This window comes from Jaculus jaculus, chromosome 8 (assembly GCF_020740685.1).
Source record: "Jaculus jaculus isolate mJacJac1 chromosome 8, mJacJac1.mat.Y.cur, whole genome shotgun sequence".
Lineage (NCBI taxonomy): Eukaryota > Metazoa > Chordata > Mammalia > Rodentia > Dipodidae > Jaculus > Jaculus jaculus.
In genome coordinates, this window is record NC_059109.1 from 172,878 (window position 1) to 197,464 (window position 24,587).

Genomic DNA, 24,587 nt, shown 5'->3' on the forward strand with positions numbered 1-24,587 from the left:
GACTGACTTGGACCACGACCCACCACCCATTTCCTAGAAACCAGCAGAAGCTACCAGCATGGCTATTTAAGTCACAGAAAGTCTTTGGTGATAGACTCTCAGAGGACTGGGCTGTTGGGACTCTCAGCTGAGGGTCCTGAAACCAAGAATCAAAATGGAATTGACCATTCATGACACTTGCCTTCCCCTATCCTCTCTCCCATCTCTCCTCTCCACCCAGGCCTGCTTAGCCCGGTCTTTCTCTCTAGTCAGCTAGATTTAAACTGGGAGGGAGGTGCCACAGAGGCTGGGAAGGGAGGGGCCTTTGGGATTATAAATTTCCAAAAGAGGGCTCAACACCCAGAGCTGGGCCCCTGAGGAACCACTTGCAGGTGACTGCTGGGGCGGCGACCATTCTCAGCACCTGACCATGAGGTGCCTGCTGCTGTTAGTCCTGTTCGCGCTGCTCTGCTGCTGGGTCTCAGGTGAGTACCTGGAGGCCCCAAGGACTTGGTTTGTCAATCAGGACCTTGACCTTCCCTACCCTACTCACTGCCCCACAGGGTCCTCTACTTAGGATTCCAAGCAGCCCCAACCTCACCTGGTTTAGCCCCCTAATGCCTCCAGGACCAGGTGTTTGTTGTGTGATGGGCTCTTGCTACATCTCCTTCCTTCCTTTTTTCCTTCCTTCTTTTATTCCTTCCTTTCTTTCTTCCTCCCTTCCTTCTTTTTTGTTTTTTCTTTCACAAGGTCTCTAGTGGCCAAAGCTGACCTTGAGCTCCTTCTGCCCCTACCACCAGTGTACTAGGATTATATGCATGTGCCACCACACACCCAGCTCTTTGGTCCATTTTATTTATCTATTTGTTTTTGTTTTTGTTTTTGTTTATCAAGGTAGGGTCTCATTCTAGCTCAGGCTGACCTGGAATTCTCTATGTAGGCTCAGGGTGGCCTTGAACTCATGGCGATCCTCCTATCTCTGCCTCCCGAGTGCTGGGATTAAAGGCGTGTGCCACCACGCCTGGCTTCATTTCATTTTTTGTTTGTTTTATTTTCCGTGGTAAGGTCTCACGTTAGCTCAGGCTGACCTGGAATTCACTATGTAGTTTCAGGGTGGCCTCAAACTCATGGTGATCCTCCTACCTCTGCCTCCCAAGTGCTGGGATTAAAGGCGTGTGCCACCATGCCAGGCTCTCTTTGGTTCATTTCTTAAGAATCCATATCCTCATCAACACACTCCTGAATTACCCACTCTTCCCACCTGCCATGGCTTCAGGGTCTCTTTTATCACTGCAAGTTTCCTTTTTTGGAAACTCCACCACCCATTTCCATGGCCAGCCCCATCTCAATATACAGGTCTCCAGGGTCCTGCTTCCCTTCCCTCGCTCACCTGTACTGAGCAGGCTGTGGGCTCAGAGGCCTCCCACTCCACTGTGCCAGTGAATGAGGTGCTCAGAAATGGTCCTTCCTAGCTTGTTCCCACTCCTCCCTGGGCTATGTACCTTTACTCCTGCCAAAGATGCAGAACTTTCTGAATGGTGCCCGGTGTTCTCTTAGAACCGCCCATGGGACCAACGAGTTTCCCTGAGTCTCCTAGGGAGGAGATGCTAGACTTGGGTGAGGTGAGTCTCATGGAGAAACACCCATGAGCCACTCCATCTTTGGACTGACCATTCCTGCACCCAACTTTGCATGCTTAAATCTTAAATTAGCTGAAGTAGGAACCCTGAGGTTACCACTTTTTGCACCCAACCTTTCCATTTTGGGTAAGGTACAGACAGAATCTGACAACTTGTCCCCTAGACGTTGCTCCTTCTAGAGTGAAAGCGAGAATGACAGTAGGATTCTGTTCAGGACTGGTTTTTCTTCCTACGCTCTTGGCATCCCCAAGGAGTAGAGGAAACTGCTAAAGCTGGTCACAGGTGGTTTCCTTGGAGCCACAATGCCAAGCTATCTCTGAAAGCATTGTAACCCACATGCTTTTTGTTGTCCATATTTCTTCCTATCGCAAGTTTCCCTTCCTCTCCCTCACTCCCCATTCATTCTTCTGGATTTCCTCATACCCTAGCTTTCCCCACCCCTGTGTTTTTTGTTCATTCTGTTCTTTGCTTGACTCATCTCAAATGGGGTGGGGTTGAAGAAGGTATTTAGGGCATGGGTTTTTCCACAAAGAACAAACACCCTCACCCAACGCCCACTTTCCACTTTTACCCTGTTACTCACCTGCTCTGTCCCTATGGATGAAACAGGTCAGAGTGCCCACTTAATGGGCAAATCTCCACCCCCACTCCAGCTCAGCGCATCCCCAGGTGACTCAGACTGCCCATCATGTCATTTGTGTCTCCTCAGCTGACATTCGCTGTCACTCCTGCTACAAGGTCCCGGTGCTGGGCTGTGTGGACCGGCAGTCCTGCCGCCTGGAGCCAGGACACCAGTGCCTAACAACAAACGTGTACCTAGGTAACTTTCCCCTCTTTGGGACGGGGGGGGGGGGCATGTGGGAGACTCAGTGTCTGGGACTGAGGTCCATCAAGGGAAAAGAGAATTACAGTGGTGACAACACATGGGCAGATATGGCTGTGTCCCAGACACTGACGGTGGCTTTACAGGCACTTCTTTCAGAGCATGTTTGTGATAACTCTCTCTAATGTGGCCATGGGCATGACTCTGAGGAGATAGTCGCCAAAAGAGACAGTAGGAAAAGCTGGGTGTGGTGGTGCACTCCTTTCATCCCAGCACTTGGGAGGCAGAGGTAGGAGGATTGCTTTGAGTTCAAGGCCACCCTGAGACTATATAGTGAATTCCTAGTCAACCTGGACTAGAGTGAGACCCTACCTTGAAAAACAAAAACAAAAACAAGAGAGAGAGAGAGAGAGAGAGAGAGAAGTAGGCCTGAAGAGATGGCTCTGTCAGTAAAGTTTGTGCTGTGCAAGCATGAAGACCTGAGTTCAATCCCCAGAATCTATGTTAATAAAAAAAAAAAAGTGTGGGGGTGGGGTGGGAGGGACTTACCATGGGACTTTTTTTATAATCATGGAAAATGTTAATAAAAATTTAAAAATTAAAAAAAAAAGAAAATAAAGAAAAGAAAAGAAAACATGATGGTATGCACCTTTAATCCCAGCACTCAGAAGGCAGAGAGGTAAGAGTTCAAGGCCAGCCTGAGACTACATGATGTATTCAAGGTCAGCTTGGAATGGAGTGAGACCTTACCTTGAGGAAAAAAAAAAACAAAAAACAACTAAGCAGTGTGTCTGTCCTTTGGCCTCCACACCCACACGTCAATATATGTGCACACACATACATGCAAACTCACATACACAAAAAGATAGTAAGAGGTCCAAAGCCTCAGGTGCTCCACTAAGGAAAGACAAGTAGACAGAAGAGAAAAAGGGCAGTGCTGGACAGCAGGGTACAAGGCAGTCAACAACCCATCTTCACCTCCCTGCCCTCTCCCACCCCCAGGGAAAATGTGGGTTTTCTCCAACCTGCGCTGTGGCACACCTGAGGAGCCTTGTCGGGAGGCCTTCAACCAAACCAACCACAAGCTGGGTCTGAACTACAACACAACCTGCTGCAACAAAGACAACTGTAACAGCCCAGCACCCCGGCCCGCTCCCGCGCTGGCCCTTGTCTCCCTCACCTCCCTGGCTGGCCTTGGCCTCTGGCTGCTGCACTGAAGGCTGCATCTCCTCCTACCTGCCTTAGCCTGAGCATCAGAGCCCCTGGATTTCCAGAATGTTCTCCACTCCCTTCCTCTGAAGAGCATTTCCCTAGTCCTGTCCCATTTCTTCCACAGACATTGCTCAGGATGGTCTTCCTTGCCACATTTCTCACCCTATAACTTCCACTCTATTTCCCCCAGGTCTTTTCCCATTTTCTTCTAGACCACTGTCCCTCCTCACTGGCCACTGAGGGGCTTCCTGCTCTGCTGCACTCTGCTGCACATCTGGGATCTGGAACTGGAAAGGCTCCTGTCTTGTCCCCAGCGAAGGGTCCCAGAAAGGACCTGATGACCTGGCTATATGGGGCTGGCTCTCCAAACCTCTATCTACTCATCTCTATCTACTCATCTCTTCCCATTTTGAGTAATAAACATCTGTGGCTAATCAACTGCATATTTTATTGTCAGACAACCTAAGCACTAATGTGAACATGGTGGTGCACGCCTTTAATCCCCCAGCACTCAGGAGGCAGAGGTAGGATTGCTGCGAGTTCCAGGTCACCCTGAAACTACATAGTGAATTCCAGGTCAGCCTGGGCTAGAGTGAAACCCTACGTCGAAAAACAAAAAACAACACACACACACACATTCCTCAGGGAGTTTCCTAGGTGGCTGGGCTGAGCAGGTACAAGAACAGGTTTTCCAAGCCTCTTCACTTCCGGTTAGTATCTGCAGGTGGCACACAAGCACTAGTGTTTGGAGAAACAACTCTTATCCTAAATTTAGACCACACCTTGATCTACTGCCAAGCTTAGCTTGAGGGCTCCCCAGAAAGAGTAGGCCAGGGGCATAGAGATCAGAATAAGGCCCCCTTTTTCCTGTCTCTTGGGTTAGAGTCCTGGGTCTCACTCTGCCTGGTTCCTAACTGGAGTATCTGAGCAACTTTATCACAAAGTTTACATTTCCTTTCTCAATTCAAAGAAGTTCTACTGCAAGGCTAGAGAGATGGCTTCCTGAGCAAAGTGCTTGCTATGCAAGTATGAGAACCTGAGCCCAGAGCTCCCAGAACCACATGAAACACCTGTGGTACACCTGCAATCCTAGGGCTGGGGAGGTGGAGAGGCTAGTCAAGCCCAATCGAGTCTTGGTTCAGTGAGAGAACTGTCTCAAAAAATAAGGTGGAGAGCCGGGCATGGACGCATGCCTTTAATCCCAGCACTTGGGAGGCAGAGGTAGGAGGATCGCAGAGAGTTTGAGGCCACCCTGAGACTGCATAGTGAATTCCAGGTCAGCCTGGACCAGAGTGAGACCCTACATTGAAAAAAACAAAAAATAAAATAAAATAAAATAAAAATAAGGTGGAGGGCTGGAGAGATAGCTTAGTGGTTAAGGCACATGCCTGTGAAGCCTAAGGACCCAGGTTCAATTCTCCAGGTCCCAGGTAAGCCAGATGCACATGGTGGCACATGCATCTGGTGTTCATTTGCAGTGGCTAGAGCCCTGGCGTGCCCATCCTCACTCTCTCTCCCTCTCTAATGAGTAAATGAAAATGAAAATAAAGGCCGGGCACATGCCTTTAATCCCAGCATTTAGGAGGCAGAGGTAGGAGGATTGCCATGAGTTTGAGGCCACCCAGACACTACTGAGTGAATTCCAGGTCAGCCTGAGCTAGAGTGAGACCCTGCCAAAAAAAAAAAAAAAGCTGGGAGAAAGTACGTGTTTGCAAAGCCTACTGGCCCAGGTTAAATTCCCTAGTAACTACATAAAGCCAGATACACAAAGTGGTTCATGTGTCTGGAGTTCATTTGCAGTAGCAAGTGGCCCTGGCATGCCCATAGTCTGTCTGTCACTCAAATAAATTTTAAAAATAAATAAATAAGGGCTAGAAAGATGGCTTAGCATTAAGGCACTCGCTCGTGAAGCCTAAGGACTTAGGTACAATTCACTAGTACACACATAAGCCAGATGCACAAGGAAGCATATGCATTTGGAGTTCATTTGCAGTGGCTGGAGGGCATGGTATACCCATTCATTCATTCTCATTTTATCTCTCTCTCTCAAATAAATAAACAAATATATATATATATATATATATATATATATATATATATATATATATATATATATATATATATAATTTATTTATTTATTTATTTAAGGTAGGGTCTCACTCTGGCCTAGGCTGACCTGAAATTCATTAATATAGTCTCAGGCTGGCCTTAAACTCACAGCAATCCTCCTACTTTTGCCTCCAGAGTATTGGGATTAAAGGTGCGCACCACATGCCTCCTGGCAAAATATTTTTTTAAAAAAGTGAAAAATGGATTAAGGAAGCCACCAAATTTTGACCTTAGGCCTCTATACACACGTGTGCCCACATGTGAATGCATGCCCCTACACATGTGCACCAACATACATATAAACACATATATACACATAAAAAAAAAAGAGGCCAGGCATGGTGGTGCATGCCTTTAATCCCAGCACTTGGGAGGCAGAGGTAGGAGGATCACTATGAGTTCAAGGCCACCCTGAGAATACAGAGTGAATTCCAGGTCAGCCTGGGCTAGAGTGAGACACAACCTTGAAAAAAAAAAAAAGACCTGGAGAGCCAGGCATGGTGGCGCATACCTTTAATCCCAGCACTTGGGAGGCAGAGGTAGAAGGATTGCTGTGAGTTCAAGGCCACCCTGAGACTACACAGTGAATTCCCAGTCATACTGGACCAGAGTGAAACCCTACCTTGAAAAATTAAAAAAAAAAAAGAGAGAGAGAGAGGGAGAGAGAGAGAGAGCGAGCGAGCTGGAGAGATGGTTTAACAGTTAAGGTCGTTGCCCTCAAAGACATAGGACCCATGTAAACCAGATGTACATAGTGGTATATGCATTTGGAGTTCCTCTCTCTCACTCTGTGCCTCTTTCTCTCTCTCTAATAGATAAATATTTAAAAAGAAATAATATTGAAGAAAATAAATTTAGAAAAATCAGAGTTCAAACTAGTCCCTCCAAAACAAAAACAAAAACAAAAACAAAAACAAACACAAGTAGTTTTATCAGAAATCAAACTTCAAAGTGAGCAAAGTAAAACCAACTCAGCCAGGCAGGCTTATGGACTCGTGGTGACCCTCTGCTCAGCCCAGAGCCTGCTTACTTTTAACATAGCCCAGGAGTCCCTGAGTACAGATTTTTCATGGCCCATGGGGGGTCACTGGACAAGGAGTGCATCTTTGTAACTAGGTCCACTGATGGACTGTTGACTGCAGAACCGGAAGCTGGATGATACTCCTTCAGCCTTTCCCATTAACAAAAGATAGATGGAATTTTCCAGTCAGCTCTAGAATGAGCAGATTTTAATGGCTCACAGAGGAGTGCTTCTCATCTTAGATGTCCAGCTTCCTCACTCCCTTGTGCCCTTATCCCCTTCCCTACCCCTTACTGCCACTACCCTCCCCACAGTCCTGGCAAAAGCCAGGCCAGGGTGGTGGCAGCTACAGCCAAGATGCACACAGGGGCTATGGTGCTTGTCACGGCGCTATTGCACAGCTCTCCGAAGCAACAGTTCTTATGGGTAGTGAAAGTCACGTCTCCCACCGACTCTATTTCCACTTGATTGCAGTGCTGAGTGGCCACGCAGGCAGGGTGGTGATGACTCAACGCTGAGAGAGAATGATAGTGGGGTGTTGGGACAGAGCAGATGTGATTTCCAGGAGCCCCACGGGATTATCTGACCCCTCAAAAATGCCTCCCTGAAACCAAGCCATCCAACTCAACACAAGGGCATCCATGGGACACTGATGACATGATGCCCTGAGAACATGTTACTCTGTCACATGGGACCTCAATTCCATCAGATGAAAACAGCAGATAAACCCAAGTCAAAGAACAATCTATAAAACAACCTATCATAAATATAAAAAAGGGAGCCAGGCATGGTGGCACATGCTTTTAATCCCAATACTTGGGAGGCAGAGGTAGGAAGATCGCCGTGAGTTTGAGGTCACCCTGAGACTACATAGTGAAGTCCAGGTCAGCCTGGGCTAGAGTGAGACCCTACCTCAAAAAAACAAAAAGAGAAAAAACAAACAAATAAAAAATAATAATACATAAAATAAGGGCTGAAGAGATGACTTAGTGGTTAAGGTGCTTGCCTGCAAAGCCAAAGGACCTCGGTTCAGTTCTTCAGTACTCACGTAAGCCAGATGCACAAAGAGGCACATGCATCTGGAGTTCATTTGCAGTGGCTCTTGGAAGCCCTGGTGTGCCCATTCTCTCTCTCACACTCACGCTGCCTCTTTCCCTCTCATAAATAAATAAATCAAAATTTAAAATAAAAAAATTATAAAAGAATGTGGGCTTTGATTTGGCTCCTGGGTCAATAAATAAATAAACAAATAAAGGCAGGAATAAAGTCGAGCTTAACTAGTATTATTGCACCAATCTGTTGCTTTCAGGTTGTGATAATTGCACTATGGGAGATGTTAGCATTAGGGGAAGCTGGGTGAGGAAGATACAGATCTCTGCATTATTTTTTAAGTCAGGTAGGAAATGACACTGGTTCCTCTGCCTCGTCTGCCACTGCATCACTTTTCTTCTATGAGTGAGTGAGAGAGCGAATGAGTGATGGAGGGAAAGAGAGAACTGGTGTGCCAGGGTCTTAGCCACTGAAAACAAACTCCAGACATGTGCGCCACCTTATGTGCATGTACCTCCTTGTGCATCTGGCTTATGTGGGTTCTGGGGGGAGTCTTACTCCAGTCCTTAGGCTTCATAGGCAAGCACCTTAACTGCAAAATGCTCTTTCCAGCCCCCACTGCTTTCCTTCTTTTCTTTTTCCCTTCCTCCTTTCTTTTTTCCTTTCTTTTTTTTTTATTTTTTTGAAGTAGAGTTTTATTCTAGCTCATAGCAATCCTTCTACTCTGTCTCCTGAGTGCTGGGATTAAAGGTGTGAGCTGCTACACCTGGAATTTTTTTTTTTTTTTTAAGGCTGAGTCTCATATTCCATGGAGAGCCTGGCCTTTGAACTTCTGATCCTCTTGCCTCCACCTTCCAAGTGCCAGTGCCAGACATGTGCCACCATACCCAGCTCTGTAAATCATTTTTATAACTTTTCTGTTAATCCAAGATAACTTCAAAATGACACACACATACACCTCACACTTCCTGGTTTAACATTTGGTCCCTGCCTTAGAGCTGAACTTCTTCCTTTACAATGTCCTATGAGGTTCTTTCTGGAAAGTAAAGAGGTGGGAAGAAGGGGCCTGAGGATGGCAGGTGGCTCAGGGCTCAATGCCAGGAACCAGGAGAGGTGCAGGCTGCTCTGCTCCAACAGCGGCACCATCTGCCCAGAGCCAGCCTGAGCCCGGATGGTTCTGGAAGCCAGCAAGACTGAAGAGGGGACTGGAAGCAGAGGGAAGTGGGAGAGACTCACATTGCTTGACCTGCCCCAGGCCTGGCTGGGGCTTGCGCTCCAGGAAGCCACAGCTTTCGCCCTCGCTGCAGGTGGTCACTGTGTGTTTGCAGGAGCTGCTGGGGCCTCCGCTGCAGTCATAGCACCGCATGCGGTTTCCTGGAGAGAGAGAAAAGAGAGAGAGAGAGAGAGAGAGGAGAGAGAGGCGCTGGACCCAGGCCCTCAGAGGAGCCCGCAGAGGGAAGGACCAGCCTGTGTGAGAGACAGAGAGGGCTTTTCTTACCCAAAGCAGCTGCCAGCAGGGTTCCAAGCAGGATCACAACAAATTGGGGGTTCATCATATCCTCTTGTAGCTGGAGCACTTATCCCTCCTGCCCACCCCCCTCCCAGGCCCTGCTCTGCCAGCTTTATATCCCCCTTGCCTCCAGTTTTATAGGGCTATAAAAACAGGAAAGTCTCCCCCAGCAGGCACCAGGGCCCCAATGCAGACAAGGAGGGGCCCCATTGATGCCCTTCACATCCTCTGAAGCCCAGCAGCAGTGTATAACAATGGCCCAGGAGCCCCCAAGGGTCTCTAAACCCAATTCAAAGGATGGGCCAGGGTTTTCCTTTTCCAATTCCGTGTGTGTGTGTGTGTGTGTGTGTGTGTGTGTGTGTGTGTGTGTGTTGGGGGAGCGGTTTCTGCAAATATTTCTATCAATACAACAGATCCCAGATGGAATGCGGACGCAGGTTATGAAAGCCCAACACCATTTATTAAAGCCAGCATTAAACAGATTTCCAAAAAATGTCAAGCAATGCCACTCTTCACACCATGTGATTGGGAACTAATTATTGTTTTCAAGGAAGGGTCTCACTCTAACTCAGGCTGACCTGGAATTCACTGTGTATTCTCAGGGTGGCCTCAAAATCACAGTGATTCTCCTACCTCTGCCTCCTGAGTGCTGGGATTAAAGGCATGCGCCATCATGCCTAGCTAAATTTATTGTTTTTATTTGTTAAAAGAATCCATCAATGCCTGTTTATTTATTTAGGCAGTTATTTTGAGAAGGTCTCATGTAGTCAAGTCTGATTTTGAACTTTCAATCCTCCTGTCTCAGCCTCCTATGTGCTGCAATTACAAGAGTTCTTTACTTCCTGTCTAAAATTTTTGGTTTTTCCAAGCATGGTGGCACTTACCTTTAATCCCAGCACTCAGGAGGCAGAGGTAGGAGGATCCTTGTGAGTTCAAGGCCACCCTGAGACTACATAGTGAATTCCAGGTCAACCTGAGCAACAGTGAGACCCTACCTTGAAGAAACAAAAATAAATAAATCAAATAAAATGTCCTGTTTCAGTTTCTCTTCTTGGATATGAGTGCCATCTGGCTGTGACATCTGTCTCCCATTGATTGTCAGAGTTGATTTGGCTGAACTGACTGGCTAGGTGGGTGTCTGGTCCTCCCTCACCACGCTGCTCAGTGCTCCACATTCCTTCCTTCCCAGAATAGAGAGGATAGGGTCATTTGGTCAAGGGTATACCAGTAGCTGCACTCCCCTGCTAGAACCTACAGACAAGCTCTCAATTTCTCTTCTCCCTCCCTTTTTATTTTTCTATTTTGTCAAATCCAAGTGCATGTATGTGAATGATGTGTATGTAGGTTAGTGCATATGCACCATGGTATATGTGTGGAGGTCAAAGTTCTCTCTTCCTACCTTCTTTTATTTATTTATTGTTAATATTTTTGTGTATATATTTCTTATTATTATTTTATTTTATTTTGGTTTTTCAAGGTAGGGTTTCACTCTAGTCCAGGCGGACCTGGAATTCACTATGTAGTTTCAGGATGGCCTTGAACTCATGGTGATCCTCCTACCTTTGCCTTCTGAGTGCTGGGATTAATATACCACCATGCCCAGCTTTTTAAATATTTTTAATTAGTTAATTAGTTAATTTATTTATTTCAGAGAGTGAGAGAGAAGCAGAGAGAGAGAGGAAGAAGAGGAGAATGGGCATACTAGGGCTTCCAGCTACTGCAAACGAACTCCAGACACATGTGACCTTGTGCATCTGGCTTACATGGGTCCAGGGGAATTGAACTGAATTCTTTTTTTTTTTTTTTTCGGGGTAAGGTCTCACTCTAGCCCAGGCTGACCTGGAATTCACTATGGAGTCTCAGGGTAGCCTCGAATGAACTGAATTCTTTTGGCTTTGCAGGCGAACACCTTAACCACTAAGCCATCTCTCCAGCCTTTTTTTTTTTTTTTTCTGAGGTAGGGTCCCACTCTAACTCATGCTGACCTGGAATTCACTATATAGTCTCAGGGTGGCCTCAAACTCTCCGCGATCCTCCTACTTCCCGAGTGCTGGGATTAAAGGTGTGCACCACCACACCCAGTTTATTTATTTTTTTGTGGGTTTTTTTTTTTTTTTTTTTTTGAGATAGGGTCTCACTCTAGCCCAGGCTGACCTGGAATTCACTATGTATTCTCAGGGTGGCCTTGAACTCATGGTGATCCTCCTACCTTAGCCTCCCAAGTGCTGGGACTAAAGGCATGCACCACCATGCCCCGCTCTTACTTTTTAAAAAATATTTTATTGTTGCTTATTTATTTGAGAGACAGAGAGGCAGATAAGAGAGAATGAGTGTGCCAGGGTCTCCAGCCACTGCAAACAAACCCCAGACACAAGCACCACCATGTGCCTCTGGCTCTATGTGTGTACTGGGGAATTGAACCCAGGTCCTTAGGCTTTGTAGGCAAATGCCTTGACGGCTAAGCCATCTATCCAGCCCTCCACCTCCTTTTGAGACAGGGTCTCTCTTGCTGTGCTGTGGCTGCTTTGTGAGCCCCGCCTTGCAGGGCCTTAGGATGTGTGCGCCTCTTTGAGTGTAGTTTTACATGGGCTCTCGTGTGTGCGAGCTGAGGAGGGTCAAACTCTGGTCAGCAGGCTTGCAAGCAAACACCTTTAACTGGTCTGGGGAGATGGCTCGGGCTTTAAAGGCACTAATTTGCAAATGCCTTTAGTTGCTGAACCATCTCTCCAGCTTCTTGTTTGTTTTCTGAGACAGGGTTTCGTACCGCAATCCAGGCTAACCCTGAAGCTCCCTGTGTAGCCCAGGCAAGCTGCTCTCAAAGTCACATCAATCTTCCTATGCCAGGCTCCTGTGCGCGGGGAGTGCAGGTGTGCACCACCACACCCTGACTACTCCTGATGTAATTTCTAATCTAGTAAATGTCAGTGAAGTCCACAAGAAGAAACACTCTGGGGTCTTTAATGAATTTTCAGATCCCTGAGATTCTTTCATCCAAGTACTAACCAGGCCCAACCCTGGTTAGCTTCTGAGATCAGACAAGACTGGGTGCATTCAGGGTAGTATGGCCGTAGACTCCTTGAGATTCTCTATGGATACCTGGGTCTCCCCTGCTCAACATACCCTTCCTGGTCTTAGGTAAAGTACTTCACTACAGTCATAGCGTGTCTTAGTCATAGTGTCATAGTGTTTTGATTTTGTTTTTTTGAGGTAGAGTCTCACTCTAATCCAGGCTGACCTGGACTATGTAGTCTCAGGGTGGCTTTGAATTTACAGCAGTCCTCCTACCTCTGCCTCCCCAGTGCTGGGATTAAAGGCGTGCGCCCCCTTTAGATACCAGCCTTCCAGACTGCCACTCTCTCCTCCCTGACCTGGCCATCCACGCCTTTCTTTCTGGTCTTTCCTAGCCCTTCCCAGAGGAAATGTACACATCTTTCCAACCCAGCTCATGATTAATTCTTTCCTGCAAGGTAATAATGTTTGCAGGGATAATTATGGAGTGGGAATACTGAAGCTTGCTGGTGGGAGGGAGAGGGGAATCAAAGGGATGTGAGCTGGGTGGGGCAGCCCCTCACATGGGCTTTATGGGTAGGGTGTGGGAGCAGGTGGGTAGGTTTTGTTGATTCCACACTCTAACATCTAGGCCAGGGCCCTTTAGGATTGTGACCATGAGAAGCATACATGCTCAGACAGACAGACAGGCAGACAGAGTAAACAGAGAGCCAGAGAGCTGGGAACAGCTTGAGGCAGGAGGAGGGGTGCAGAGGAGAAGGCGACAGACAATTCAGGAGTGGCAGACAGCCGAGCTGAGTTACAAACACAGAGAGAACCCAAAAGACCCTCCAGCTCAGGGTAGGGAGGGGGTGAGAGACTGGGGTGGCAGCAGAGGGCCAAGCCCTACTGCACCAGGTGGTGAATTCTGTCACTGTTCCACCCTCAGGTTCTCTCCTTAAGAATGTGTTTACTGGTCCCTCCCTGTCTTGGCCAGATGCTCATCTCAGTCCCGTGCAGATATCACGTTCTGCCAGACTCCTGAGCCCGGGTCCGGCCATGGGTACCTCCAGTGTCTTCTTCAGCGTCCTGTTCCTCTATGGGGCACTGGGTAAGGGTGGACTGGGGAATCTCCCCTGGAGTGGGGGGAGACGGGGCAAGGGTTGTGGAGGGAGCCTGAGGGCTGAAAGGGAGGGGGACCTGGTAGAGGCCAAGGGAGCTGGGGTAAGAGAGTTTTGGGATGCCTGTTAATTCCAACACCCCAAGGATCTGGAGTTTGAGGCCAATCGGGACTACATAATGAGTTCCAGGCCAGTCTGGGCTGCTTGAGACCCTGCCTCAAAAAGCCACTTGGAGCCAGGCATGATGGCGCACGCTTTTAATCCTAGCACTCACTCGGGAGGCAGAGATAGGAGGATCACAGTGAGTTTGTGGCCACCCTGAGACTACATAGTGAATTCCAGGTCAGCCTGGTCCAGAGTGAGACCCTACCTTGAAAAACCAAAACAAAACAAAGGCACTTGGAAATCTCTGTCTCTTTCCTGCTGTACCTTTCAATCATTGTAGCCCTGTCCCTGTTCACACGTCTGCTTCTGTGTTGGGCTCCTTGGCTAATGTCTCTTCTGTCTTTGACACCATCTACTTAACTTCCCCATCCTCTGCCCCACCTCCTCAGTGGTCTGACTTTATGTGTCATTGTGACTGCTGCCATTGCTCTGGATTCTATCCAGGTCTGTACAAACCTTCCAATCCCTGTCTCCCTCTAGCCTCTGTCTCTTTCCCTGGATCACTTCCCCTTCCCTTCTCTGTTTTTCTACTCCTGTCTGCCTCCATTTTACCACTCCTCTCTCCTTCCTGTGGGAGTCACCGCTTCAGGTTCTGGGCTTTGCCTCTTATGTTCTTTCTCATCCCTTACTTCATCTCTGCTGACCCAACAGGTCTCACCACTCTCCCGCCCCAAGAACAGGGACGGCTCAAGTGCTACACCTGCAGCTTCGCCAAGCCCTGCTACCCTGTTCCCACCGAGTGTAAGAATGATGAGGTCTGTGGCATCAGTGTGGGCACCTCAGGTAGGACCCTGGATCATTGGCCCTTCTCTGGGTGGCTGCTTATCTCCCCCTCCCCACCCGTGCCTCAGCATTCCTCTTTTGTCCCACAGACCAGAATGAGATCATCCAGCGGAAGGGCTGCCTCCCAAGGGCCCAGTGCCCTCTGCAGGGCCATGCCACCTACTGGTTACGTTCCTATGCGCTGAGGCACACGTGCTGTGAGCAGGACTTGTGCAACACGGCTGCTTTGCAGGGCCCCCCCTGCCTCCTCCTCACCGCCCCACTCTTGCTTGCTGCTGGCCTCTCCTGGGGAGGGTGCCTCCTCTACTAGACAGGCATGGGCTGACAGCCCTCAGCTTAGGACTCCGGAGTCACCGCTGCCCCGGAAATACCTCCATCCATGTGTTCAGACATGCCCCCAAACCTGACTTTGCAAAAAGCCCTCCACCGACCCCATCCAAGACCCAATCCTGTAGGCATGTCCCAGCCCCTGCAGACACACCAGGTCCAGCCCCATAAGGAATATGTGTCTTTTTATTGCCCCCCTCCATGTCCCTGGTCCCTAGCAAGGCAGCTATTTTGAAGGAACTGTGGGTCCCAGGCAAGGTTACTGAAGGGACACCAGGTCTGGTGAGGGGGAGAGTCTTGATAGGGAAGACATGATTTGGTGGGTGGTAGACTCAGGAAGGGAGGTCTTGGAGAATCATAGAGCTTAGGGCTGGGGATGAATGCTTGGCAGGTATGCCGGAAGCCCTGGGTTTGAGTCCCAGCACCACATAAAACTGGGTGTGGTGTGGCACACCTGTAATCCTAGCACTCTCTGGAGACAGAGGCAGACTGATCATAAGTTCAAGGTCATCCCCAACTACATATTAAGTTCCAAGCCAGCCTGGGATACATGAGACCCTGCCAAAAAACAACAACCAAAAAGCTGGGTGTGGTGGCACACGAGTTTATGCCCAGCATTTGGGACGCAGAAGTAGGAGGATCACCTGAGTTTGAGGCCACCCTGTGACTACATAGTGAATTCCAGGTCAGCCTGAGCTAAAGTAAGACCCTACCTCAAAAAAACAAACAAAAAAAAACCCACCAAAATACATTTAATAAAAGGGCTGCTTGTTCACTGCATGTTCATGTTGTGAGCTGATAAAGTTGCAGTGTGTGCAGTGTGCAGTGGTGTGGGGGGCACACACAGGGTACATGGCTGCACCTTAAAAATGAACTCTAGGGGCTGGAGAGATAGCTTAGCAGTTAAGGCATCTGCCTGCAAAGCCCAGGGATCCTTGTTCCACGCTCCAGGACTGACGTAAGCCAGATGAACAAGGTGCATCTGGAGTTTGTTTGCAGTGGCTAGAGGCCCTGGCATGTCCATTCTCTCTCTCTCTCTCTTTTTCACACTGCCTCTTTCTCTCAAATAAATAAATAAATTACATTTTAAAAAAAGAGGCTGGGTATGGTGGCGCATGCCTTTAATCCCAACACTTGGGAGGCAGAGGTAGGAGGATCGCAGGAGTTGGAGGCAACCCTGAGACTATGTAGTGAATTCCAGGTCAGCTTGGGCTAGAGTGAGACCCTACCTGGAAAAACCAGAGGAAAGAAAAGGAAGAAGAAAGAATGAACTCTAGCTGCTGGGTGGGTTGGGCTGCAGCACTGGACCTATGATCTGTGTATTTCCCCTCAGTTTCCCTCTGTGTCATTTTCCTTCCTGCCAATATCTAAACTGGACCTGCTGCCACAGGAAGGTTTCCCAGCAAGCTCTTCTTCAGTGACAACCAAACCTGAGCCAGGATTCAAAAGGGCACCTGCCGGTGGGCAGGTGTGGAGGCACTTATGACAATGAGGCCTGGAGTTCTATTCATTTCTTCCTGACACTGAGAGCTGGCCACTTTGGGAGCATCAATGTCCTCTCCCACGTCACCAAGCCAGACTTGCCCACTGTTCAGACGTCACAACCCAGCTCCTGCAGGTACTCCAAGACCCAATCTTGTAGGCATGTCCACACTACTAAGGATCTGGCCCCTGCCAGCCACTGTGGATACTTCCTCTGCCCAATAAGCTGTCCAGGCCAATAGAGAACAGCAGAAGTGCATGTGTGCGGAGGATAAGGAGGGCTCCCTGGTGGAGGTGTGAGTGCAAACAGCCCATCCTGACTTCTTCCCGTTCCATCTGAGGAAGTCCCAGGGCCTGATTAAAAGTCTGGTTTCTTGTCGGGCGAGGTTGTGCATGCATTTAATCCCAGCACTCCAGAGGTAGGAGGATCACTGTGAGTTCGAGGCTACCCTGAGAACACATCGTGAATTCCAGGTCAGCCTGGACTAGAGTGAGACCCTACCACGAAAAAACAAAAACAAACAAACAAAAAAAAAAAAAGTCTGGTTTCTTTTTCAGAGGCATGTTGAATTCCTTTCCACTGTCTTGTCCCTCAATTCTCCCACGATGTGCTTCTATTTTTCTCTCTCTGCTTCCAATTTATTTCTCTCACTGAGCTGACTTGAGGTTCTCTGTTCTCTTTCTCATCTCCTCTGCTCACCCTTAGGCTCTCCAACAGCTAATACCCACCCCCCCCCTGCATTGCTCTGGATTTTTCTGTCTCCTCCTGCCCACCCACACCCATCCCAACCACCAAAACCTGCCTACCTACCTACCCCAGACTCCATAGTATCTCTTATACACGATCACCCATCCATTGGCTACTTTAAGACAGAAGAACACACCTGTTTGCGGGTGACATCACAGAATAATGCTACTCTCTTGAGCCCTACCCCCCTCCCCAGCTGCTAGAGGCCAAAGGAAGGGAGAAAGGGGAGGTAAAGTCACACCCTCATACTGCCCCCTCCAAAGTTTTCAACAAATCCTTCAAATTCCAGAGAGACAGCAGGTAACAGGTCACACTCCTGCAGCAGTTGTCACCAAGATCACGTGGTCTTGTGCACAGGTGGGCTGAGGGGTTTGCAAAGAAAAGAGATGATAATTTTCTCCACCATCTCAGGAACCAGAGCCCCATCAGGAAACCAACCCCAGTGCCTCTGGGATTCAAGTCTGTGTCTCCCATTTGTTCCTTACCTAAGGCGGGCTAAGTGGATGTTCTCATAGACCTGGGTCTCGGGTTTGAAGGGAGGAATCGAGGCATCTGGGGAGTAGGACCCATAGATGTACAGAAGCCATCAGATAAATCACAGGTGCTTTCCTTACCCTCCACTCCCCTACAGAGGACTGGGAGCAGAGATGAGTGTGATGCAGGAAACTGTACATCGCACCCAGGGGACTTACCTTGGCACTGAGCCCCCGGGGCCCTCCGCTTCCAGAGCATGATGCCCAGGGCTAGGATGGTGAGTCCTTGGCCCACAGTGAGCAGCAGCATCAGGATCCAGGGCACATCCCAGCTAGGGAAAGGGGCGCAGACAGTGGGAGCAGCACCCATGGAGACTGGGGTGAGGGCAAGACAAGCAACAGAAAGGGCCAGTGAGAGGCTCTGTGACTGCACCCCAAGACAGGCCCCCCAAAAGTCTGATAGGCTCTCCCTACCGAAGACTTCTTGAACTACTCTGCCCTCAGTGTCCACCACACCATGACCACAATCATGCCCATTTCCAGGCCACTCCCCCATCCCAGAAGCCAACATCAGGGAGAATGGCAGTGACACTTTGACCCTAAAAGGACTGCTAATGCCAGAGCATGCCCAAGCTCTAACTTCCCTCACAGTAATTCACCTTTTCAAAAAAAAAATAATAATAATAATAACAAGGTGCTAATGTTGAGCATGGTGGCACATGCCTGTAATCCCAGAATTTTGGAGGTAGAGGTAGGAGGATCTTGGGCTACCTAGTAAGTTTGAGGGCACCTTGGGCTGCATGTGACCTTGTCTTTTAAATAAAAGGGAAGGAGCCGGGCGTAGTGGTGCACGCCTTTAATCCCAGCACTTGGGAGGCAGAGGTAGGAGGATTACCAAGAGTTCAAGGCCACCCTGAGACTACATAGTGAATTCCAGGTCAGCCTGAGCTAGAGTGAGACCCTACATGGAAAAAAAAATGGGGGGGGGAATGGACCTGAAGATATGGCTTAGCAGTTAAGGCACTTGCCTGCAAAGCCTAAGGACTCAGGTTCAATTGCCCAGGACCCATATAAGCCAGATGTGCAAGGTGGTACATGCATCTGGAGTTCATTTGCAGTGGCTAGAGGCCCTAGTGTGTTCATTCTCTCTCTCTCTTTTTTTCTCTGTCTCTTTGTCTATGTCTCTCTCAAATAAATAAAAAAATTAAAAAAAAAAACAAGCTGGGTGTGGTGGTGCACATCTTTAATCCCAACACTCAGGAGGCAGAGATAGGAGGATAACTATGAGTTTGAGGTCACCCTGAGACTACATAATGAATTCTTGGTCAACCTGGACTAGAGTGAAACCCTACCTTAAAAAACAAAACAAAAACAAATAAATAAATAATCAGGCTGGAAAGATGGCTGAGCAGTTAAGAAACATGCCTGAGAAGCCTAAGGACCCAGGTTCAATTCTCCAGGTCCCCCGTAAGCCAGATGCACATGGTTGTACATGCATCTAGAATTCATTTGCAGTGGCTGGGTCCCTGATGTGCCCATTATCTCTCTCTCTCTGCCTCTTTCTTTCTCTGTCACTCTCAAATAAATAAATAAAAATAAACCAAAAAAATTGAAATAAATAAATAAAAATTAAAAAATAAATAACTTAAATTTAAAAGGGGGGATGGGGACCTGGAGAGATGGTTCAGACTTTGCTTTCTTGCAAAGTCTTGGTTTGATTCTCTAGTATCCACATAAAACTAGGTGCACAAAGTGTACAAGGTGTTTGGAGTTCATTTGCAGTGGCAGGAGGCTCAGGCATGCCTATATATTCTCTAAGTAAATAAATAAATAATTTTTTTATAGGGCTGGACAGATAGTTCTGTGGTCAAGATGCTTGCCTGTAACCTAATGACTGGAGTTTGATTCCCCAATACCCACTTAAAGCCATATGCACAAAGTTCATTGGCAGTGGCTAGAGGCCCTGGTGTGTACATTCATTCTCTCTCAGTCTCTAATAAATAAATAAATTATTATTATTATTATTATTATTATTATTATTATTATTTTAGCCAGGCATGGTGGTGGCACTTGCCTTTAATCCCAGCAATCAAGAGGCCAAGGTAGGAGGATCACTGTTTGAAGGCACCCAGTCTGAGGCTACACAATGAATTCCAGGTCAGTCTGCGTTAGAGCAAGACCCTACCTCAAAAAAACAAAGATGGCCGGGCGTGGTGGTGCATGCCTTTAATCCCAGCCCTTGGGAGGCAGGGGTAGGAGGATTGCTGTGAGTTTGAGGCCACCCTGAGAGTCCAGGTCAGCCTGAGCTAAAGTGAAACCCTACATTGAAAAACAAAAACAGCCGGGCGTGGTGGCGCACGTCTTTAACCCAGCACTCAGGAGGCAGAGGTAGGAGGATTGCTGTGAGTTCGAGGCCACCCTGAGACTCCATCATGAATTCCAGATCAGCCTGGGTTAGAGTGAGACCCTACCTCGAAAAACCAAAAATCAAAAACAAACAAACAAACAAACAAACAAAACACCCAAAGATAAGGGCTGGAGAGATGGCTTAGTGGTTAAGACGTTTCCCTGCAAAGCCAATGGATCCAGGTTCAATTCCTCAGGATCCACGTAAGCCACAAAGTGGTACGTGCATCTGGAGTTTGCAGTGGCTGGTGCACCCATTCTCTCTCTCTCCCTCTCTCTCTCTCTCTGCCTCTTTCTCTCAAATAAATAAATAATTTTTTTTTTAAAAAAAGCACAAAGATAAGCTGGGCATGGTGGCGCACACCTTTAATACCAGCACTCTAGAGGCAGGGGATTGCCGTGAGTTCAAGGTGACCCTGAGACAACTACAGAGTGAATTCCAGGTGAGCCTGAGCTAGTGTGAGACCCTACCTCACAAAACAAAAAACAAACAAACAAAAAGATAAAAATAAACGATAAAGCTGGGTGTGGTGGCACATGCCTTTTAATCCTAGCACTTAGGTGGCAGAGGTAGTAGTCTTGCTGTGAGTTCAAGGCCAGCCTGAAACTACATAGTGAAATCCAGCTCAGTGGTTAGATTCCAGATGTATGTGTCACCCTGTCCATCTAGTTTATGTGGGAACTGAGCTATCTCCTGGCCCAGAGTAGCTTATTTCTAACATTTATTTATTTATTTGAGAGAGACAGAGAGAAAGAGAGAATGGGCACACCAGGGCCTCAAGCCACTGCAAATGAACTCCAGACACATGCACCCCCTTGTGCATCTGGCATACATGGGTTCTGGGGGAATTGAACCGGGTCCTTAGACTTCGCAGGCGAACGCCTTAACTGCTAAAAGAGGTAGGGTTTCACTCTAGTCTAGGCAACCTGGAATTCAGTCTGTATTCTCAGGGTGGCCTTGAACTCACAGCGATCCTCCTACCTCTGCCTCCCCAGTGCTGGCATTAAAGGCGTGTGCCACCACGCCCATCTAGAGTAGCTTATTTCTAAACAGTGGTATATCCCATCATACTGTATGTCTTGATTCCGGGTCTACTCCACTGGAAAGCTGGTTTAATAGACCCATCTTTGTTATGGGTTTGATCATTGCCTCCCCTACAGGCAATGGTCTGTTCCACAGAAGTTACCCCCAACCTGGTGGGATTTGCTTATCTCACCTCCTTTCCCCACCATGAGGCCATGTGCTAGAAGGAGAGTCCCTCCCCAGTTCCTCCCTCAGTTCATTTACCTGCTAGGCTAAAGCTGAGTCTCTTGTTCTGAGGCATGAGGCAGTGAATGGTCCTTGGCCTCCAGCTCCTGGGCTCTGGAAGCCCCTCCAGTGGACACACCAAGAGCAGGGCAGCCCCATTACCCCAAAAGTACTGAGTGTGTCCTTTCACATGTCCCTTCTCCTCTAGCCAGGTCACAGAACCCAGATGTCTAGGAGGAACTGCAGAACACAGGAGAAGGGAGCAGAAGCCATCTGCAGACCTCACAGAGAACTGGGATCCTGGTGGGAAAGAGAGGCCCCTCAATTCCTGTGGCTCTTCCTGGACCACAGTGGCCCCCAGTCTTCATACCCTACTCACCTTTGAGCACAGAGACGTCATATACCCTCCAGTTCTGGTACTTTCGGTGCTCATCCAGCACGGTGCACCAGTACCGTCCAGCATCTCTGTCCTGGCAACCCTCAAGCCACAACGAATAGTTTCCCAGGACCCTGAACCTGGAATCCTTTTCAGTTTTCCCAAGATCTTGGACTGTCCTGGTCACTCTCACCTGAGCCACCAGGATGGTGGAGGAGCCTGCAGCAGGGCTGCGGAACCATGACAGGAGTTGTTCTCCCTTGAGGATGGATGGTAAGGGACAGGGCAGCTGCACTGACTCCCCAGAGACCACATAGATGGCCTGGATGCTGTCTGTGGGGAGATGGTTGTATAAAACCAAAGATTTATCACCTCAGCAATCCCCCATATACCTCCCATGCTGACTCCCTCCTTCTCTGAGGTCTCAAGAGCTGGTTTGGCTGGTGAGCACATTTCTCAAGTGACAGAGAGAAAGGTGGAGAGAAATGGCTTTCCTCTCTTGTCCATTGCTGGTGAAAGAGTCTGAAGGCAGGAAGGAAAAGGCTACCATAGCTGGCAAAAGTTCCTATCTGCAAGGCACGTGCCAGCAAAGCCAAAGGACCCAGGTTTGATTCCTCAGTACCCAGGAATAGCCAGATGCACAAAGTGGCACATGCATCTGGAGTTTGTTTGCAGTGGCTAGAGGCCCTGGCTTGCCCATTCTCTTTCTATCTGCCTCTTTTGCTCTCTCAAATGAATTAATAAGTAAGAGTCTGGCATGGGGGCACACACCTTTTTTAAAAATATTTTTTAAAGATTTTATTTTTATTTATTATAGATAGAGGAAGAGAGAGAGAGATAAAAAGAGAATGAGAATGGGCACACCAGGGCCTCTAGCCGCTGGAAACGAACTGAACATGCATGTGCCACCATGTGCATCTGGGTTACATGAGACCTGGAGAATCGAAACGGGGTCCTTAGGCTTTGCAGGCATGCACCTTAACTGTTAAGCCATCTCTCCAGCCCAAGGGGGCACACATCTTTAGTCTCAGCATTTGGGAAGCTAAGGTAGGAGGCTGTGAGTTTTAAGGCAATCTGGGGCTATGCCCCGACCAGCGGGACCTAGTTATTCGTGAGGGCACCAGGAGGACCTTAGCCTGCAAAGAAAATGGGTGAGAGAGGGGAATGGACTCAGGCAAACCAACGCTTGTCGAGAGTCGTTTATTCAGCCAGAAGGCTCATCTTTTAAAGTCAGTTTTAGGTAGGGGAGGGGTAAGGGGAGTAGAGGGTGAGACAGTAGGGAATCTTCTTGCACAAGGCATGGATCATATGGAAGGGGGTCAGGGTGACCTAGGTGGTGGAAGGTTACAAACTCTTCTTGGCCTCAGGCCAGAGACATTGTGGTTGTTCTGAGAAGTCAAAACTCAGGGGCCTTGATACTGCAGGCGCAGAGCAGAATGTTTATTCTTTAGCCAGAATGCAGCAGGGGTGGAGGAGGGGGTAAGGGAAAGATGAAGGATTTCTTTAAGGGTGGTCCCCAACAGGGCTATATGTAGAATGAGTTCCAGGCCAGCCAGGGCTAGAGTGAGACTCTACTTCAAAAAAAAAAAAAAAAAAAAAGGCAGGAGCTGGGCATGGTGGTGCATGCCTTTAATCCCACTTGGGAGCCAGAGGTAGGAGGATCACCATGAGTTCAAGGCCACCCTGATACTACATAGTGAATTCCAGGTCAGCTTGGACTGGACAGACCACCCTACCTCAAAAAAAAAAAAAAAAAAAAGGAAAACAGTGGGACTGGGGGATGGCTTAATAGTTAACAGTGCTTTCTTTCAAAGCCTGACAGCTAGGTTCAGTTCCTTAGCACCCATGTACAGCCTGATGCATAGAGTGGCAAAGGCATCTGGTGTGCCTTTGCAGCAGCAAGAGAACCTGTCATGTGCACACGTGCACATACACATGTAAAAATAATAAGCATTTTTGTATAAATAAAGAGGGGGCTGGAGAAATGGCTTATAGTCAAGGTACTTGCTTGCAAACCCTGATGGCCTGGGTTCCATTTCCCAGTACCCACACAAAGACAGATGCACAAAGTGGCACATGCATCTGGAGTTCATTTGCAGCTGCAAGAGGCCATGGGCATCTATTCCCTTTCTCTCTTTCCTTGCAAATAAAGAAATAAAAATATTATCTGGATGTGGTGGCGCATGCCTTTAATTCCAGCACTCAGGAGGCAGAGGTAGGAGCATCGCTGTGAGTTTGGGGTCACTCTGAGACTACATAATGAATTCTAGGTCAGCCTGAGCTAGAGCGAGTCCTTACCTTGAAAAATGAGAGAAAAAAAAAGTATGTGTGGGGGGAGATGGATCAATGGTTAAAGGTGCTTGCTTGCAAAGCTTGGTGACCGGGGGTTCGTTTCCCTAGTATTCATGTAAAACCAGATGCACAAAGTGGTGCATGCATCTCTAGTTCTTTTGCAATTACAATAGGCTCTGCTGCACCCATTTCCCCTCTGTAAATAAATTTTTTTAAATTATTTTTTTATTTATTTGAGAGCGACAGAGAAAGAGGCAGAGAGAGAGAGAATGGGCGCGCCAGGGCTTCCAGCCTCTGCAAACGAGCTCCAGACGCGTGCGCCCCCTTGTGCATCTGGCTAACGTGAGACCTGGGGAACCGAGCCTCGAACCGGGGTCCTTAGGCTTCACAGGCAAGCGCTTAACCGCTAAGCCATCTCTCCAGCCCTGGAAATAAATTTTTAAAAATTTATTTATAGCTGGGCATGGTGATGCACGCTTTTAATTGCAGCACTCACTGTCACTTCGAGGCCACCCTGAGATTACATAGTGAATTCCAGGTCAGCCTTCTGAAGTCTCTCAAGGAGAAAGAGCAGCAAGTCTTTCCCCGATCTTTCAAATGCTGAAACATAGCCCCCCTCCTGGTTCTTACCTGCAGCAGCCTTTGGGGCCCCACACAGCAGCAGAAGGAGGAGGAACATGGGGGAGCCTGCTAGAGTCTCTTGCTCCAAGACCCAGTGTTTCCAGGGAGGAAGCAGAGTACAGATAAAGCCCACAAGCCCCAGACTGGAAACACTGGGCCTCTAAGAGGGGATGAGAATGCTGGGAAGATAAAACCCAATTGCATATCTACTA

General features: G+C 48.2%; 4 protein-coding genes across 4 annotated transcripts; 2 read left to right on the forward strand and 2 right to left on the reverse strand.

The window, feature by feature from the left end:
- Positions 1-357: 357 nt before the first annotated feature.
- Ly6g6c (lymphocyte antigen 6 family member G6C) lies at positions 358-4,029 on the forward strand. Its single transcript, XM_004671868.2, has 3 exons — positions 358-464; positions 2,329-2,439; positions 3,445-4,029. Exons 1-3 carry the CDS (start codon positions 410-412, stop codon positions 3,657-3,659), a joined length of 381 nt encoding a protein of 126 aa, XP_004671925.1. The 5' UTR covers positions 358-409; the 3' UTR covers positions 3,660-4,029.
- A 3,054-nt stretch (positions 4,030-7,083) lies between these two features.
- On the reverse strand, positions 7,084-9,422 carry Ly6g6d (lymphocyte antigen 6 family member G6D). The gene is made up of 3 exons (XM_004671951.2): positions 9,333-9,422; positions 9,041-9,208; positions 7,084-7,298 (listed from the first exon to the last, which is right to left on the reverse strand). Exons 1-3 carry the CDS (start codon positions 9,388-9,390, stop codon positions 7,084-7,086), a joined length of 441 nt encoding a protein of 146 aa, XP_004672008.2. The 5' UTR covers positions 9,391-9,422.
- A 3,915-nt stretch (positions 9,423-13,337) lies between these two features.
- Positions 13,338-15,066, forward strand: LOC101610019 (lymphocyte antigen 6G6e-like). The gene is made up of 3 exons (XM_004671952.2): positions 13,338-13,443; positions 14,270-14,401; positions 14,491-15,066. The coding sequence occupies exons 1-3, from the start codon at positions 13,392-13,394 to the stop codon at positions 14,709-14,711; spliced, it is 405 nt and encodes a 134-aa protein (XP_004672009.1). The 5' UTR covers positions 13,338-13,391; the 3' UTR covers positions 14,712-15,066.
- A 2,373-nt stretch (positions 15,067-17,439) lies between these two features.
- On the reverse strand, positions 17,440-24,433 carry LOC101610310 (lymphocyte antigen 6 family member G6F). Its single transcript, XM_012952087.1, has 5 exons — positions 24,385-24,433; positions 21,466-21,795; positions 21,126-21,386; positions 17,651-17,806; positions 17,440-17,510 (listed from the first exon to the last, which is right to left on the reverse strand). Exons 1-5 carry the CDS (start codon positions 24,431-24,433, stop codon positions 17,440-17,442), a joined length of 867 nt encoding a protein of 288 aa, XP_012807541.1.
- Between the last annotated feature and the right edge of the window lie 154 nt (positions 24,434-24,587).